Here is a 19,981-nt window from a genome sequence, read left to right as displayed (position 1 = left end):
ACTAGGGATAAACCCAAGTAAAAATTATCATTTGGCATACCCCGAGAGAGGCGAAAGTACTATAATGCCCTTCTATGCATTTTCAGCTAAACTGCATTCAGCCTTTCTAGCCTGCATTTAGCATTTTTCACTGATTTATTTATTTTTTAAATACCTGTTTGTTTAATTTATTATTTTTTTATGTATATATTTACTTATTAATTTTTTATTATTATTTTTGTATTTGTTTTAATTGTTTTTTGAATTTTTTTATTTTAATTAAATCGATATTTTTACTGTACTGAAAATAACTACATATAATTGTAGTAAACTATAGTCATTCGTAGTTATGTTCTTTCGCTTTACCCTAAATTTTTAGTCGATCAATTGTGTACACACACAAATATTGGTTTATACAAAAGAAATTCATAAACCCCAACAACAAAAATTTACAATTTCAATATTTATATTATAAATCACCTCATAACGAACAAATACAAATAAAAAATACACAAATATATGCATATGTAACTACATGTTACTATATGTAACTAGTAATGTATAGTAATGTAGAGTAATGTATGCAGTCAGCAGAACAATGTAATTTGAAGCATATGTAACTTTAACCAAATTTTTTGACACATTCAAGGAGAACATCAATGGCTTCCATTACGCTGCAATTTCAAAATCAAAATAAAAAAATATTTTAGTGCAAATAAAAAATATTGAAGAAACATAAAAACAATCAAAAATCAACAACCACTAAGGGAGAGAGAGAGAGAGAGAGAGAGAGAGAGAGAGAGAGAGAGAGAGAGAGAGAGAGAGAGAGAGAGAGAGAGAGAGAGAGAGAGGTCATAGCTGCAAAATGCTACGAATTTTAGGACAGATCGCCAATGACTCTTCACCCCAAGCGCCTCTTACAAAAATCCAAGTCGCCGCCAACCACCCATAGTTTTGCGCTCGCAAATGGAAAAAAAATTATAGAAACAAGTTTTACAATGTGGGGGTGTATATGTTGGTGATGTGTATGTATGTCAGTAAGTGATAGTGTGCGTATGATTTATGATTTGTATTATATAGTAACATATAGTAACATATAGTCATGTATGAGTTATATGGGGTGTATATGTTGGTGATGTGTATGTATGTCAGTAAGTGATAGTGTGTGTGTGTGTGTACAGATTCCAATTTGAAGCAAAATTCGTTGTTTGTTTAACTCTTTTTTCTTTTTTGCTGGTCTTGGTGTTTGAACTACTATGTAGTAAGTTTTTGCGGAGTGGACTTTATGTTCGTCGTTCAATACAAGCCGTTCTCGTATTGAAAAGTGGGATTTGAGTCAAATATAGTTGTATAAATGACTATAGATAACTATAGTCATGTATAGTTCCATGTAGCAATATATAGTTATATACAAGTTATGTGGTTTTTCTAATGTATAGTGATCTTGATTATTGTGTTTTTTTCAATTTTTGTTGGGTGTAGATGAAGTTTTTTTATATAATCAACGGTTTACCATGACTTTGTGGTTAAAAGAGAGTACATGACTGACTGCATATAACTAACTATACATGAATGTGGTATACTATAGTCATGTGTAGTCAATTTCAGTGCAGTAAATTTATCAAAAATTTGAAAAAAAATAAAAAATAAAAAATAAATATAAAAATAAAAAAATTAGAAAAAATTAAAAAAATTAAAAAAATTAAAAAAAATTACAAATTAAAAAAATTAAATAATTAAAAAGTTAAAAAAAATAAAAAATGCTAAAATACAAAGAGGGTATATATAAAATATAATAATAAAATAAATATTTATATTTTTTTATTAAATAAATAAATAAAAATGATAAATACCAATCCATAAATGCTAAATGCAGTTGACCAATGATGCTGAATGCAGTTTGCAAAAATACTGAGTGCATTTGGGCGAAAACGGCAAATAAGGGCACAATAGTACTTTTGCCTCTCCAGGGGTATCTCAAATGAAGAATTTTAGGAGTGGACCTATCCCTATATATTTTTCATATGAGGGGTGTATATCTAATGGACCCTTTTTCTTTTCAGATAATTTTTTCCCGCCACCGTCGTTGATTTTTTTTAGAAAAAAAAATATGACCATTTTTCCCGCCATAAAATCATATCATTGTTAACACAATAATATTGTTGTGTTAACAATAATTAAGTAATATCAGTGTGTTGGATTCCGATATACTGTCTCATACAATAATATTGTTCTTAACAGAGTAATGTTATTTTGTTAATAATAATGTTAGAGATGTGCTATTTTCACCCTCAAAATATCTTATTTCACTACCTAATTAAATATATTTCTAATTTTACCCCATTCTTCTTCTTTCACCTATATTTTTTTTAAAATTTATAAACCATCTACCACTAAACTAATTAAAATATTTATAAAAAAAAAAAACCACCTTTTTCACGGGAAATCTCACCCTTTCCACATTAAGCGAATAATACTTTCGTTAGAAAAAATATTTTCGCAGGTCAAAAAGAGCAGAACTTCACGTTTTTTGAGAAATAAATTAAGATGGTTTGTATGGAAGGTCCTGAACTTCCTCCAGAATTGACCAGTTTGGCTTAATATAATTTCGTTTCCTACAAAAATAATTACATAATCTGTTGGACATATGATATGAATGTTTAAATATATTGTAATAAATATTTCATTGTAAAAAATAAAAATAAAAGAATAAAAAAATTAACAAAATTAAAAAAATAAAAATTAAAAAAAATTAAATATAAATAAGTTAGAACACGTAAGGATTCAATTAATATAAAGGAAGGGATTATAAATTTGAGGGGTATTTATGACATTTTATAATCTTTGGTGGTGAATTAAAATAATTTGGAGGTGGAAATAGCACCACTCTAATATTATTCTCTTGGTGTGCAATATTATTTTCTCAGACAATACTATTGTTGTTAAGACAATAATAATATTAATATTGTGTTAATATTATTGTCACGGACAATAATAATACCATTAATACGTTAATATCATTATGTTGATCATTAAAAAAACTGAAAAAAAAGTTCAAAAACATTTAATATTATTGTGAACACAATAATGTTACTGTAAACCAATACGATTATTGTATTCACAGTAATTTTACGGTGTTGACTAGTCAATGTCGGGGAAAAGAAACTCAAAAAAAAATAATTAAAAAAAATGTATGAGATCTGCGGTAAACGGGGGCGGCGGTCAAAATTGGCTTAGGGGTTAACAATGAACAATTAGTTAAATTTGGGCTAACCAAATGAAATTGGAGGATATTAAATTTTGAGGAACATTTTAATTTTTTACACATTTCTCGGTCTTTGTCCGAACTTTTTCATAAGTAGACCTAGTTATAAATAAGTAAAACAATCTCGAATTCAACATTAAACCAACTACTCTGCAGTAAGTAAAACAATCTCATTTTTTCTGCTTAATATAATTCCATCAAAATCATATGTATGTGGCAATGCTTCAATATCAGGATCTTCAGGTATCCACATTAGAGTTCCTCAGCCAGGCATCTCTATTTTAATAAAACATTCTCCATCCGCACACTTGTCAACACATCATTGGTCAAAAGAACACACTCACACCTCTCCTCCATGTGATTCCTACAACCTCATGTCTGATAGTTATTGCCAAATGGACATGCCACCTCAAGATTTTCAAATACCACCTATAGTAAACCTCGATAAATTAATACGCGATAGATGACTGTGTAATTCAAATGTTCATTCATTAGCTTTTGACGCCTAGTATTATTTGCATAAAAACAAATATCAACTAATATATCAATAAATTATAAATTTACTAACTATTAAAATTATTTATTTAATCGGACTTAATTATTATACCCGACACAAATATAATAGGACCGAGCAATCAGACTTCAATTGGCGCAGTTCAATTGGCATACTTGAACTTAAAAACGAGATTTGTACGTTCACAATTTTTTTTTTAACCTCCCAAATTTTGTTGGAGAAACTAATTTTCAAGAACTCTTTTGCTGAGGAGAAAAAAACACTATTTTCTTTTTTTTTTAAAGAAAGGAAAAAACGGCATAATATACATTTCAATATTGAATTTTTTGACAAATTTATTTTTAGTGTGATTTAGATATGTCCCCATTAAATTTTTTGCACGTCTTTAGTTTTTGGGATAATTATAATTTTGAAAACAAAAGGGGAAATTTGAAAATAAAATCTGAAACTAGAATTTGGGCAAGGGGCCATGTAAGAAGAGATATAGATATCACAATAGATAAGATTTAAGACCACATTCCTCCTCCCGCTTATAAATAACTACCAACAGCCATCTCCCCTTTCATCATCATCGACACTTGCTCTTTCAACCCCAAAAAACACTTGCCTTATTTCTTCAATGGCTGCCTCTTCAATGGCGTTGTCTTCTCCATCTTTCGCCGGACAGGCAGTGAAGCTCTCTCCCGAAATCAGCGCCAACTACAGCCGTGTCTCAATGAGGAAAACCGCCGCAAAGCCGAAGCCTGCTTCATCCGGCAGCCCATGGTACGGCCCAGACCGTGTCAAGTATTTGGGTCCATTCTCCGGGGAGGCACCTAGCTACCTCACCGGTGAGTTCCCAGGTGACTACGGGTGGGATACAGCTGGACTTTCGGCTGACCCCGAAACATTCTCCAAGAACCGTGAGCTTGAAGTGATCCACTCAAGATGGGCCATGCTTGGTGCTCTTGGTTGCGTCTTCCCCGAGCTTTTGGCCCGCAATGGTGTCAAGTTCGGTGAGGCTGTTTGGTTCAAGGCCGGATCACAAATCTTCAGTGAGGGTGGCCTCGACTATTTGGGCAACCCAAGCTTGGTCCATGCTCAGAGCATATTGGCCATTTGGGGTGTCCAAGTTGTTTTGATGGGAGCTATTGAGGGCTACAGAATTGCCGGTGCCCCTCGGTGAGGTGGTTGACCCACTTTACCCGGGTGGTAGCTTCGACCCGTTGGGCCTTGCTGAGGACCCGGAAGCCTTCGCTGAACTCAATGTAAAGGAGCTAAAGAACGGCAGACTTGCAATGTTCTCCATGTTCGGATTCTTTGTTCAGGCTATTGTTACCGGAAAGGGCCCACTCGAAAACCTTGCCGACCATCTTGCCGATCCGGTTAACAACAATGCCTGGGCCTTTGCCACTAACTTCGTACCCGGAAAGTGAGCTCAAGTTAGGATAACGTGAGCCTACGAATTGTGTTCTTAATTTTTTTCGTGTAAATGAATTATTAGTTGTCACTATTAATTAATGCAATGTCTCTAGTGTAAATGGGTTGAATATCTTAGTTTTTCTAATATCTCTGTTAAATTGGTTACTTGAACTATAAATTTAAAAAAAAGAAAAATATCAAGATTGTTTTGAAAGACTTTCAAGTACATAGAACAACATCATAAATCTTTCTGTTATATACTCATTTAATTAGTTCGACAAATAATATGATAATCTTGTGGTCTTCATGGTACCAACAAATGAAAGCTAAGGGTTAATAACTTAATATACTCCACCCCATTCATGTAAATTAAGGTAAATGTTAACTACAGATTACCCCTGAAATATGACCCTTGTAACATATACCCCCTAATATAACATTTGTAACAAATACCCCCTCCATCCACCAACTGTAATGTTACCGTTTGAAGATTGTTGACTTGGTGGTGCATAGGTGCTGAATAATATAGTCATTGGACTGTGGACAAAAATACCCCTTCATTTTGTATATATATAAACAAGATTATTACACACACATTTTATCCAGTTTTCAAAGCATTTCAATCACAATTTGGCATCAAATTTCACTTTACATGCACATATTTTTTCACAAAAAAATACACTGAATTTTCATAATAATTTATTCATTACACTGTATTTATTTTAAATTTTTTTTTACACAATGTCGGGGGTTCTTCCTCAGGCAACTCTCATTTCTCACGTGATTCATGTCACTCCTCTAACTATTACATGTCCAAATTTGCAGATATAAATTGTAGGTGTGCAAGACCCACACCAATTCGTATAGCTTGGACGTCAAAAAACCTCTTCCCCTTCCTCTGCCTATTCTGCCTCTTACCAAAGCTCTGTCCCTTCCTCTTCCTCAAGTTGCAACATTAGAATTCTACAACAATTGACAAAAGAAGCTCTCTCTGTCTGGTTCTCTTATCAGCTTTCCACCATAATTAACTTTCAGCCGGAAAAATTACATTTTATGTCCTTAAGCTGGAAAAATTACATTTTTCGTCCTCATACTTTACCTACTTTTTCAAAATTGTCCCTAAACATTTTAGAGTTACAATAGTAGTCCTTAATCATGCCATTTTTTGACAGAATTGGTCCACCGTTAATTTTTGCCATTAAGTTGGATGGAAAATGGCATGTGCCTCTCACATGCCTTCAATTTACAACACTACATGAAAATGGACTTTCAACAACACGCATTGCGTCTTGTTAAAACATATTTTTCATAATTAAAACTTGATTGAAATTCGAAATTATATAAATTCCAAAAAAACAAAATCGATATATATTGTTTTAAATTATTTTGAGAAATATTCTTTAAACAATTGAAACATTGTTTTAAAAAATGAAATATTGCTTTCAAAATCAAGATTTTCGGATTTCAAATGAAAACATTGTTTCAAAATAAAATAAAAATTTGATCCGAGTAGGTGGGATAAGAAACCTCCATTTCAATCTTCACCCTAATTTAATAATGTAAAACTCGATAAATTGTTTCAAAATATTTTTAGAAGTATTGTAATAATAATATAATGTTTTAAAACCGGAATTTCTTGAATACAAATGAAAATTAGTGTTTTAAATAAAATAAAAATCTGATCCTCCGTTCCAATTTTAACCCTTATTTAATAATCTAAAACTCGATATTTTTTTTTCAAAATAAATTCAGAAATATTGTTTAAAAAAATCATAATATAGTCTAAAAAATAATATTGTGTTCTAAAATCGGAACTTTTGGAAATTGAATAAAAATATTATTTTAAAATAAAATAAAAATTCGATCTAACTAGGCGGCATAAGAAAAATCCTTTCAAATTTTCACCCATATTGAATGATTTAAAACTCGACATATTGTCTCACAATTGAGATTTTTGGAAATGACTAGAGGTGAAAATTGGAATGGAGATTTCTAATTCCCCAATTTCTACGGGGTTTTTTATTTTGGTTTGAAAGGATATATTTTAATTGAATTCCAAAAATGCCAATTTTGGAACAATATTTTAAAATTTTAAACTGTATTTTGATTTTTTAAATAATATTTCCGAAATGAGTTGATTTCTTTGGAATTTACGTGATTTCAATTTTATATTAAATTTTAATTAAAAATAATAATTATAAAAAATATGTTTTAACAAGACGCAGTGCGTATTGTTGAAAGTCCATTTTCATGTAGTGTTGTAAATTGAAGGCATGTGAGAGGCACATGCCATTTTCCATCCAACTTAATGGCAAAAATTAACGGCGGACCAATTCTGTCAAAAAATGGCATGATTAAGGACTACTATTGTAACTCCAAAATGTTTAGGGACAGTTTTGAAAAAGTAAGTAAAGTATGAGGACGAAAAATGTAATTTTCCCTCCATAAGCTATATCATTAAAATGATTTATACACTCAAACTTTTGAATCCACAAAATATATACTCAAAGTTGCTATTTTTGAACAATTTGTGCTCGGCCGTTTACTTCGTCAGTCAAGTTAAACGGAATGTCACATGTGGCACACATGATGTCGACCTTGCTGTTATGATCGACCTGGCTTACACTGTACCTCGATTTCGCCAATTGAACATGACGTGGAGTGACACGTCATTCTCTCCCCCTATTTCAATAATGAAATCCCTAAATTCTCATTATCCCAATTCACTGAACCCGACCCGATAAACCCTACCCATGATTTTCCCGCCGAAATCCTCAAATTGTGGTGAAATTCGGCATCAACTAAATTGACTAACCATAATTTCGCAAATAATCGAACATTTGTGGGGCTGGAACATCATAATCAACCAATAATCTTTGATTTTAGTAAGTTTCTCCAAAGTTTTTATCTTTGAACTTCGGTTTTGGGGATTTGGGATTTGTTATGGGTTTATAACTTTGAATTCAGTATGATTTCAAATAAGATTGAAGATCTGATTGTAAATTTGGGAGTGTATTTACAAGGTTGGAAGAAATTTTGAGATTTGATGGCTAGGGTTTCGGGTGTAAAGAGTGAAGTGAGAATTTTGGGGATTTGAGGAATTTTGGAATTGGGTTTAGATCGACAGATTTGTGTGTCAGCTCGACATTTGACGTCCACGCCCACGTCGGGCGTCACGTGGACCACACGTTATAACTTGACTAACGAGTTAAACGGCGAAACACAAATTTTTAAAAAGTTGCAAGTTTCAGGAATATTTCGTGAATGCAAAAGTTTGGGGACAAAAAATATTTTTATGATAAAATTTAGGGACACAAAATGTAAATTTTCCACTTTCAGTCTGAACAAATTATCCTCCATATTTCCTATAATTCAAATTAAAAACATATTCACGAAAAATAAAATAAATATTTTTTTTGAAAATTAATTAACTGTGGTGGAAGAAAAAAATATAACTCACAGCAAGTTCATAACTTTTTTTACCATAACTCATCTAACCCAAAAAAATTGAGAATCAAATAAGAGAATAACCAAAACAAATAGAAAGGGCAAGGGCTTGTTAATGACTTTTTTTTTTCTAAATACTGTACTATTTTCTAAGCACCAAAAATAAAATAGTCATTTTTTCAAGGGTAAATTACAAACACCCCCCTGAGGTATAGTCAAATTACAAAAACACCCATCTTGTTTGGATAATTACAACCACCCCCTCAGCTCTTCAAATTTAGTGGAATCTTCGAGATTAGATGAAATATTATCACTTTTGTACCCGTTTTATACTATTCAAACTCTACATTATGAAGTAAGATGATCATAATATGTGATTTTTAGCTTATGTATATCAGTTTGTGGTGCATCGGAAACTGTATTTTTACACAAAACGAATACAAACTAGAGCACATTCCACGGAATCTAGATGATTGTATTGAATTTGGCACAATAAGGGTGGAGGTGTAAGAAAAAATCATAATTGAGGGGGTAGATGTAATTATCCAAACAAGAGGGGAGTTTTTGTAATTTGACCATACCTCAGGGGGGTGTTTGTAATTTACCCTTTTTTCAATCAATAATTAATAAAATATCAACTCAACAGGCCAAATATTTAAGAATTTAACTCAAAAGAATTGGGAAGACTCATCTTTGTAGAGTCCAAATTAATCCACCAATATTTTTTAGTAAATAAAATTCTCCAATAATTTTGTATGGATGATTTACTATTCCCAAATCAACTAGAACAACAAAGCTAGAAATACCAAAATAAAAAATCCATTATCGTCAAAAAAAATAAAAATGAATCGTTTCAAGAGATCTCATTTTTTTGTTAAAATAAAATCATGGAATAGGCAAATCAATCACTAACATGCATGTGTATTACTCTATCAAAGATTGGCTACAATTACTCGATGGGCGTGGTCATTTCTTAGACTTCCTTCAACAATACTGATATCACATAGATTGAATTTTAGAGGAAGGTTAGGATTTTTTTGGGAGAAAATAGAGAAAAATTAGTAATTTGCGTATTGTCTTTCCCTCAGTTTTTTTTAGTCTTCCGGTATTTAGGATTCTCGGCAGGGATAATACGGTAATTGCACACATTTTATTAACACCATTAGACGTTTCACGGTGTTTGGTGGATGGAGAGGGGTATTTGTTACAAATGGTACATTAGGGGATATCTGTTATAGTGGGCATACTTCAGGAGTAATCTGTAATTAACCCTTAAGCTAATAAGACCCACCCCACCCCAACATGTATATGTTATATTACATACTCTTTACTTGATCAAGAATGCTAAACTTTCCTCTCAAAAAATAAGAACAAAAAAAGAATGCTAAATATATTTTGAACTGGTATAGTAAAAATCGAAAAGGGAATATAAAATCTGGAGTGTATTTCCTTTTTTTTCCCTCTACTCTATCTGACATTGTTACAATATGTTATTTTTATGGGTAAATTATGAGAAACTCCATAAGTTAAGGTCTAATTATAAAAATTCCCATCATGTTTACGTAATTACGAAAATCCCCCTAAGGTATATCGCCATCTTACACAGTCCACCTACGATATTATCTTTGAGGAAATCTTTTTGATTCTATGAAATCTTCCACTCAAAATGTCTTTTTAGTCCTTGAACATGTGTCACTACTAATAATCACATATAATTATAAGGATAGTAATTACTTATAGTGTAAACTGTAATATTTTACAACAACGTAGTTATTTTTAATTTTAAAACTATTATGTCATTCTTCATCTTATAATTCTTAAAATAGAAAAAAAAATAAAACATATATATATAAAATAATTAAACATATGTAGTAACATTAAAACATTTTTTTTTTGTTTTTTTTTTGTAATTTTTTGTTTATAATAAATTCAATTTACGTAATTTGGAAATATTCTCGTATTTCTTATTTTATGTTACAAATATTTTTATTATTTTTAATAAATTTTTGATAATATTTCAATTGTAAACAAGCGAGGGAAGGAGAAGTCGACCAAGGCAATAAAATTAGGATTTCTCTTTCATTTCTCTGTTCCGTAGGATCTTAGGGCAATTATCAATATATATTTTTTTTCGTCAGAAGTAACACAATAGCGGAGTTCTCGTAATTTATTCTTTGTTTTGATGCAAATAACTGAAAGGTCAAACATACAACACACATATCTTGTGAATGAATATAAACGGTCAACAACTGGTCAGACGAGGATTTTTGTAACTACTCAAACATGGAGTGGATTTTCGTAACAAGACCTTAGCTCAAGAGGTTTCTGGTAAGAAAAGTCTCTAACAATGAACATTGTGCTACCAACTTAGCATCTCAACTTTGTTAGTGGATGTGCAACTTCAAGCTGCATTATTAAAAATAGCAACGGATGAATTGTCTTTGGTGACTCAAAATTCCATCATTGCTTTGATCCTTTGGATGCTATTATGTATTTGTCTTTTTAGAAGACCCGCATACCTGCCCATAAAATCCTCATGGGTACCCGCCCCGCAAAATCCCCAATTTGTTTTTCAAGAAAAATGCAATCTACTAATAATTTAAATACTTACTTCAAACAAACCAACAAAATTTAAATTTAACTTCAAATCACAAAATCCAATACATTTTTTAGGGTCTGTAATATTAAATTATTGAATTATTTATATTTTAATATAATAAACAATAAATATATATAAATAATATCATGGGAGCGGGTATGCGGGTCTACGGGCCGGGTCACACTCAGGGGCGGATCTAGGGGGTGGCCAACTATGCCATGGACCACCGCAAATAATGAAAATAAATTTGCCTTAGTGGCAAAGATTTCCAAGTTGTTAGACGAGGTCATGAGTTCGACTCCAATATGGTACAAAAAAATATTGTTTAATTTTTTTGTCTATATTTCTTTTGAGCCCCTCTCCCATAAACACATTATATTATATCTATATTACTATTTAGTCCACCCAAAATTCAAAATATGCAAAAAAAATCCTAACTTGTTTTTTTTTTTTTTTTAGCCCCTCTCCCCAAAAACACATTATATTATATCTATATTATTATTTAGTACACCCTAAATTCCAAATATACAAAAAAAATCCTAAATTTTTTTTTTTTAGCCCCTCTCCCCAAAAACACATTATATTATATCTATATTATTATTTATTCCACCCAAAATTCAAAACATACAAAAAAAGTCCTAAATTTTTTCTTCTCCTAATTTATCCAAAAAAAAAAAAAGTTTCAATTTTTTTTCCCTTCTCCTAATTTATCCAACAAAAAAAGGTTCAAATTTTTTTTCCGGGGCGCTGCCCCCGAACCCCCGAAAATTTAACCTCACTGTACAATAAATTCTTGGACTCGACACAGCCGGCAAACCCTGAATTTTCGTCCTACATCCGCCACTGGTCACACTACAAACCCGTCCCCATCCCCGTACCCGGTCAATTTTATTTTTTCAATCCCCATCCCGCCCCATCTGTTTTAGGGGCGGGTAATACCCGGGAATTGCGGAGTCGGGCGAAGCGGTGATCCATCGGGACGGGTCAAATTGCCATCCTTCCCAAAATCCTATGCATGTGGTAATGCTTCAATATGAGGAGGATGTTCAGATATCCCCACATGAGAGTTCCTCATCCAACTATCTCTATTTTCAGATATTTTCATGCTTTCTCCAGCCACACACTTGGCAAAACCTCATTGGTTAGAACAGCCCATGCTCACAATCACTTCTCTTCTTCATGTGATTATTACTATCTCGTGTCTGATGGCTCCAAAATATTCAAAATGGATTAGTGGTGATAGCCGTTGCCAAATGGAACCTCAAGATTTCCAAATGCCACCTGTATTAATATCACTACCAATCCAGATAATGATATTCATAGATAAGGGTGCTCCCATATCATACATACCCCAATTCATATAAATACCTTCACTTGCCTGCCTTAGAAATCAACCCAACACACATTAAACATTCTTTGCAAATACACATTCTTTCATTTCATAATACAATAATGGCTGCCTCTTCAATGGCGTTGTCTTCCCCATCTTTCGCCGGACAGGCAGTGAAGCTCTCTCCCGAAATCAGCGCCAACTACAGCCGTGTCTCAATGAGGAATACCGCCGCAAAGCCGAAGCCTGCTTCATCCGGCAGCCCATGGTACGGCCCAGACCGTGTCAAGTATTTGGGCCCATTCTCCGGGGAGGCACCTAGCTACCTCACCGGTGAGTTCCCAGGTGACTACGGGTGGGACACCGCTGGACTTTCAGCTGACCCCGAAACATTCTCCAAGAACCGTGAGCTTGAAGTGATCCACTCAAGATGGGCCATGCTTGGTGCTCTTGGTTGCGTCTTCCCCGAGCTTTTGGCCCGCAATGGTGTAAAGTTCGGTGAGGCTGTTTGGTTCAAGGCCGGATCACAAATCTTCAGTGAGGGTGGCCTCGACTATTTGGGCAACCCAAGCTTGGTCCATGCTCAGAGCATATTGGCCATTTGGGGTGTCCAAGTTGTTTTGATGGGAGCTATTGAGGGCTATAGAATTGCCGGTGGGCCCCTCGGTGAGGTGGTTGACCCACTTTACCCGGGTGGTAGCTTCGACCCATTGGGCCTTGCTGATGACCCGGAAGCCTTCGCTGAGCTCAAGGTAAAGGAGCTAAAGAACGGCAGACTTGCAATGTTCTCCATGTTCGGATTCTTTGTTCAGGCTATTGTTACCGGAAAGGGCCCACTCGAAAACCTTGCCGACCATCTTGCCGATCCCGTTAACAACAATGCCTGGGCCTTTGCCACTAACTTCGTACCCGGAAAGTGAGCTCAAGTTAGGATAATGTGAGCCCACAAATTGTGTTCTTAATTTTTTTCGTGTAAATGAATTATTAGTTGTCACTATTAATTAATGCAATGTCTCTAGTGTAAATGGGTTTGATCTTATACTTGATCCTAGTTTTTAATACCTCTTAATTGATTTATTGAAGTATCATTTAAGGTTTCCACTATCATCCAAACTTTTTGTATTTTTGAAGGATATTCTACTTGGAAAATGATAATTAATATCCTAAGTCTGTTCACTACTAGAAAATTCCAATTTAGCAACGACCATTAGCGACATATAATAGATCCGTCTTTACTATGTATGTTTAGCAACATAATTAGCGATGGAACAAATAATCGTAGCTTTAAATGTAAACCATCGGCGATAGTGACTTCAATTAGCGATAGATGAAAAATCCGTGACTAATTTAAACATTCAGCTATAGAATTTGCAACGGACAACATATCTGTTGCTAATAGAATTTTAGCGTTCCAACCCCATTGATAATTATTATAATTTATTTAAGTAATGAATTTTATTACTTTTTGGTTTTCAATTGACAATTGCTGAAATTGGTTTTTTTCCCCACTTTCTCACTTTCCTTACTTCCCTTCACCCCCTCCCCTGCGCCATCGTTTCTTTCATCCAAACTTGACCACCCATCCTCCTGCCTTCATTCTCTGTCTATTATCGTCTCCGCCCATTGGAAAAAGTAAAAAATGCAAAGGTCCCAAAAATTCCCCATCTTTGTCAGTTTTTCAATCCCCCACTAGTCACCGCTGCGGTGACGCCACTCATGTCGTCTTCAACTAGATCTGCCCGTTCACATAAGAATTTGACACTAGAACGGAATCAGGTAAAATCGTTGTTATTTCATTATTTATGAATTGGTTCGTGTGTGTTGTTTAATATTTTATTTGGTAAAAACCCTAATATTGGAATGGGTATTTTGGTGTTGTTAACAGTCCCGCATTTCCATTCACATTATGATAAAATATTATATTTTATTGTTATTTTTATGTTTTATGATTGTCTATGTCCTATTGGTGATAATGATTTTGAAGTTTTGGAGAATGAATATTCATAAGAGACAATAAAGTGTGAGATTTAGGTTTCAATTTTAGTTTTGGATTGCATTTCAGAATAAATATTATGTCCTAATTTCAGTTTTGGATTGGTTTGGAGAATGAATATTATGTTCTACTTCCAGTTTTGGATCGAGAGTGACTATGTTCAAGGTAAGGACTGTGTTCTTGTTAATTTGTTCATTCCTATACTGCAAATATGCTACAAAATATTGTGACCTGAAAACGTAGCATGTTATAATTCACCGTTATGTTTCATATTTCAGTTACAACTTTATTTTATCATGTGTTTCAGCTGTAGCAAACACATTTGTTAGTTGGTTGCACATATTATTTTTTTCACTACTGACCGAATTACCTACTTTTAGAATTCAAGAGCTCAGGTAACTTACATATGCCAAATATAAGGGACACTTAGAAGATGCAAGTCTTTGTGGCTGAAAGAGAAAGCTACTCGGGTAAATTATTTCTAACATATCTAGTCATAATATTACAATTATATGCTCATCTCAAATAAAATTGATAAAACTGTATTGAATACTATAATTTTTATATGTATTATATCATTTTATTCTTGGTACATAGAAATTAGTTATCAGTAGTTCATTTTTTGTAATGATGTCTTTAGTATTCTGCATAATTATTGAAGAAGGTGTAAAGAGGTGCATTAAAATAATTATTTCAATTGTATAATAGTATCAGATTTGTACAGTATCAGGCATTTACATCTTTAATTTATCATGTGGTATTTTTTCTTGATAAATTATTATCTTTGCTTTCTCACAATTTTTGAAGAAAAATGCCTAGGCAGTGGCAGTAGCACGCATCCTTTACAATTGTTTATGTAAATTGTTATTGTTGATTGTTAATGTAATTTTACTTAACATTCTATGTGTTGTGTACAGGACTTGGATTGCTTGTCTGATGTTGTCTTATGTTGTTGATGATCGACGAAATGGTTGGATTATCATATTTTGATGGATCAACTAAATTTCAACTTCCATCCTGGTAAACTTTTCTCCCACTTTGATCATAGAGTTAGTTCATGCATTAATTTCATTTAGTTTGCTCGCAAAGTGAATGCATCTATATGCTTATGTATTATCTTTCATATCTAGAAATTAAACTGATTTGCATAAGTTTGTGAGCACAAATGACATTTTTTTTAGCTCTTAGATATAATATTCATCTTTGCCAAGTCATTATTTGATAAGATTTGTATATTGTGCGAATGTATACTTATTGGTTCAGTTTTTATTATATCAGGCTATAAATAAGACACAAGTTGATGGTGAGGAAACGAAGATGCAAGAATTGTAGAGGAAAAGAAAGGTGGTGTTAATGGCCATAGAGACTACATTGTTCTTATAGGTTAAAATTCAAATTCCTGTTTTGACAGCTTGATTCTTTTCGATCTTGTATACAGAACCTTCAATGAAAATTCAAGTTATTGTTTGTTGAATTTGTGTATCTGCAAATAATTATATTAATTTTATTGGTGTTTATATAAATGAAATTAATGTATTTAAAAATATATTTTTTTTGTTAAATTAATAGATTTTTGTAACGGATTTAGTGAAAGATGTATCCCTCTCCAATTAAGATTCTAGCTTTAATTAGTGACGGATGAATAAATTTAGCGACGAAATATCTCGTGTTTTTTGGTCAGATTTTGTAACGTCTTTGTTTGTCATTAGTGACGGATCATTCCATTGCTAACATATAGCGACGGATGATTACATGCTCGTAGCTAAATTTTAGCGACGCGTCATTTAGCGATCTCCATAGCTACGAACCATTTTTGTCGCTAAATCGTTATTACCAACGGATTTTGGCCATTTAGCGACAGATTGTTCCGTCAGTAAATGACAGTTTTCTAGTAGTGGTTGTTCTATACTCGTCTAGTTCCACCAAAAATATGGTAATCGAGACAAGTTTAAATCCATGTATTGCATGTCACAGTTTTTAATAGGGGTTCTTTTAGAAAAAAAAAACCTCAAACCTTTCATTAATGGAGGCGTTTTTGGCATTTTGCACCCTTGAATTATACTCTATTGGCACTTTGCACTCTTAAATTTGAAAATTCGCAGAATGCACCCTTGAAATATAAATTGCTTGGTAAAATACACCCCAATTCATTTTTGGCTTGAACGTGTTACCGACAATTTATTTGCTAAATAAAAAAAGAGGTATAATTTGTCATCTTCTATTATCCTCCACAGGACTATATTCCAGAACCAGTATTGAAGATTACAAAACGAGTACTCAATAAGAGTATTCGTAACTAAAAAGTTACATAAAAACAGTCCAACTTAAAAGTACAATTCATACATATATATATATATATATATATATATATATATATATATATATATATATATATATATATATATTCAAACTTCAAGTTTACTAGAAATAATATGAATCTGGAAAATTCTGAAAAAAAAATAAAAATAAAGAAATAAGATTTTGAAAGGTTTTTAGTTTGAAGATATAATATTATAATATATAAATAAATAAAATTCAATAAAATATAATAAAGTAACAGAGATTTACATGCGGGTCTAGACAGGGCCATGGGCCGGTTTTCGGCCCAGAACCAGCCCAAACCGGCCCGTTGACGAACTGGACTAGCCCGTTGATTGGTGAACGGTAGCGGAACCGTGAACCGGCCCGTGTCCCTCGGGACGTGCCCGGCGGTTCACCCGAATTAAAAAAAAAAAGCTGAAAAAAGATGAATCGACCTAGTGAACCGGCCGTTATTTGCTCTTTTTTGAACGCACCCCTCCCCCCACCCCCATTTTTTCCTATAAAATTAAGTTCATGTCATTTCATTTATTTTCTTCTATTTTTTTCCTATTTAAGAGTAATTATTTTAATTTATTTATCCATCACGTATTTAAAATATATAAAAAAAAAAGCTGAAAAAAGATGAATCGACCTAGTGAACCGGCCGTTATTTGCTCTTTTTTGAACACCCCCTCCCCCCCCCCAATTTTTTCCTATAAAATTAAGTTCAAGTCATTTCATTTATTTTCTTCTATTTTTTTTCCTATTTAAGAGTAATTATTTTAATTTATTTATCCATCACGTATTTAAAATATATAAAAAAAAAAAAGCTGAAAAAAGATGAATCGACCTAGTGAACAGGCCGTTATTTGCTCTTTTTTGAACACCCCCCCCCCCCCCCCCCAATTTTTTCCTATAAAATTAAGTTCAAGTCATTTCATTTATTTTCTTCTATTTTTTTTCTTATTTAAGAGTAATTATTTTAATTTATTTATCCATCACGTATTTAATATTAGGGGTGGCAATTTGGATCCGGTTCCATGGATTCGATTAGATCCGGTTCGGTTCATAAGGATCCAGTTTAGATTAAGACTAGTTGAAACAAATCGAATCGGATCCAATTGATATTTTTTTAAAACTGGATCCATGTGGATCCACTTTAAATCCATTGAAAGTTTAACCACAAAATAAAGTGGGTCATATTGGATCCAACCAAAACTCAATTAAATACCAACACAATTTTCTCAAAAAAAAAAAAAAAGTCAAAATATTATTTTAATTAAAAGTTTAATCGATAAAAAATTCTCTCTCAGATTTCACCCCAAAAATTTCTCAACCCATCGCCATTCCCCACCTCCATCGCCGCTCCTCGCCGACCGCCGCCGTCAACAACCTCCACTCCGCTCGCCGCCGTCAACAACCTGCACTCCGCTCGCCGCCGTGAACAGCCTCCACTCCGCTCCCCGCCGTCAACAGCCTCCACTCCGCTCGCTGCCGCACGCCGCTCGCCGCCTTAACAAAAAAAAGGGGGGGGGGGGATTTAGAGCCACGTAAGAAACAAGCTTGAGATATGCAGTCTTGCCTCTCCAAGAACAATTTTCTTCACCAAAAGTAAATTTTCTTTTTCCTTTTTTCTTAATTTCTTTATATATATATATTAAGTTGCATTTTTATTTACTCAATAAGTCAATATCTTGGACATGTAGTAAATATTGAAATTTAGTGTCTGATCATTTCCAGGTGATTCTTGGTTTGGAGTTTATTGTAAAGTTATGGTCTTTACACACTTTTATTGAAATTTGTGTGTGTGTGTGTGTGTATAGAAACTGTGTATGCGAGTGTGTGTGTGTGTGTAAAACAGTGTGTGTGTGTGTGTGTGTAGAAACTGTGTATGCGAGTGTGTGTGTGTGTAAAACAGAGTGTGTGTGTGTGTAAACAGTGTGTGTAGAAGTTGTGTGTGCATGTGAGTGTGTGTGTGTGTGTAAAACAGTGTGTGTATGTGAGTGTGTGTGTGTGTGTGTGTTAAACAGTGTGTGTGTATGTGTAAAACAGAGTGTGTGTGTGTGTGTAAAACAGTGTGTGTGTGTGTGTGTGTAAAATAGTGTGTGCGTGTAAAACAGAGTGTGTGTGTGTGTGTGTGTAAAACAGAGTGTGTGTGTGTGTAAAATGGTGTGTGTGTGTGTGTGCGTGAAACAGTGTGTGTGTGTGTGAGTGTGTGCGTGTGTGTGAGAGTGTGTATGAAAAGTGTGTGAATATGTGTGAGTTTGAAAGCTTAGATATTAAACCACATAAATTGAGATATTAAATCCTAAAAGTTGAGATATTAAACTACATAAATTAAGATATTAAATCCTAAAAGTTGAAATATTCAACCTCATAAGTTGAATTAAAAATGAAATGGATCCATGTGGATCCAATCCGGATCGGTCTAAATTCGATCCACATTAAATCTATTCATATAGGTTGATATTGGATCCGGATCGGATCCGGTCCAAGTTGAGAAATTGCCACCCCTATTTAATATATATATGTATATATATATATATATATATATATATATATATATATATATATATATATATATATATATATATATATATATAAATTTTCGGACCGGCCAGGAACCGGAGTGAACCGGTGGGCCGGCCTGGCCCGGCGAACCGTATGTTGTACGGGCCGGTTCCGGTTCCTGAAAAGATGAACCGTGAACTGGAGTGAACCGTCCCGGAACCGGCCCGAACCGGGCCATGGCCGTGTCTATGCGGGGCAGGTATACACAAACCTGCAGTCGCCCCGAACCTGTTTCCGGGGAAAAAATAGAACCCGTACCCTCCCCTTTTATTTGCGGGGCGGGCATTTCCCATAAATTTCGGGAAGGGTACCGGGTCGGATAAAAATTATCATCCCTAGCGCTAACAAAGACAAGAAGAAGCTAAGGTCGCATCTCGAAACGAATGACGTCAGGTACGAACTATGATATGTGTAATTTAACCTAAATGCCCATTAAATACAGCAGACCCAAATAAACAGGGAATTAGGTTACACAACCCTAATGAGTCTTGCATCTCAGGTACGACATGTCTATAAATTGGGAGTTCATTAAAACCCTGAACTTTTAATGGTTTATTCTACAAGAAACATATAATATATTC

General features: G+C 33.6%; 1 protein-coding gene, 1 long non-coding RNA gene and 1 pseudogene across 2 annotated transcripts; all 3 read left to right on the top strand.

Annotated features, from left to right (window-relative positions):
• Positions 1-4,293: 4,293 nt before the first annotated feature.
• On the top strand, positions 4,294-5,354 carry LOC105966694 (chlorophyll a-b binding protein 40, chloroplastic-like; annotated as a pseudogene).
• Positions 5,355-12,589: 7,235 nt separating this feature from the next.
• On the top strand, positions 12,590-13,642 carry LOC148765839 (chlorophyll a-b binding protein 3C, chloroplastic-like). Its single transcript, XM_088827543.1, has one exon. It carries the CDS (start codon positions 12,658-12,660, stop codon positions 13,453-13,455), a length of 798 nt encoding a protein of 265 aa, XP_088683669.1. The 5' UTR covers positions 12,590-12,657; the 3' UTR covers positions 13,456-13,642.
• A 360-nt stretch (positions 13,643-14,002) lies between these two features.
• Positions 14,003-16,074, top strand: LOC105973279 (uncharacterized). Its single transcript, XR_001174227.2, has 3 exons — positions 14,003-14,311; positions 14,909-15,548; positions 15,807-16,074. It is a non-coding gene; the product is annotated as an uncharacterized LOC105973279 (long non-coding RNA).
• Positions 16,075-19,981: the final 3,907 nt, after the last annotated feature.

The sequence above is a fragment of the Erythranthe guttata genome, chromosome 13 (assembly GCF_056151865.1).
Source record: "Erythranthe guttata isolate IM_541 chromosome 13, IM_541, whole genome shotgun sequence".
Classification (NCBI taxonomy): Eukaryota; Viridiplantae; Streptophyta; class Magnoliopsida; order Lamiales; family Phrymaceae; genus Erythranthe; species Erythranthe guttata.
The sequence above is the reverse complement of the archived record's forward strand: the minus strand, read 5'-3'. Positions and strand labels throughout refer to the sequence as shown.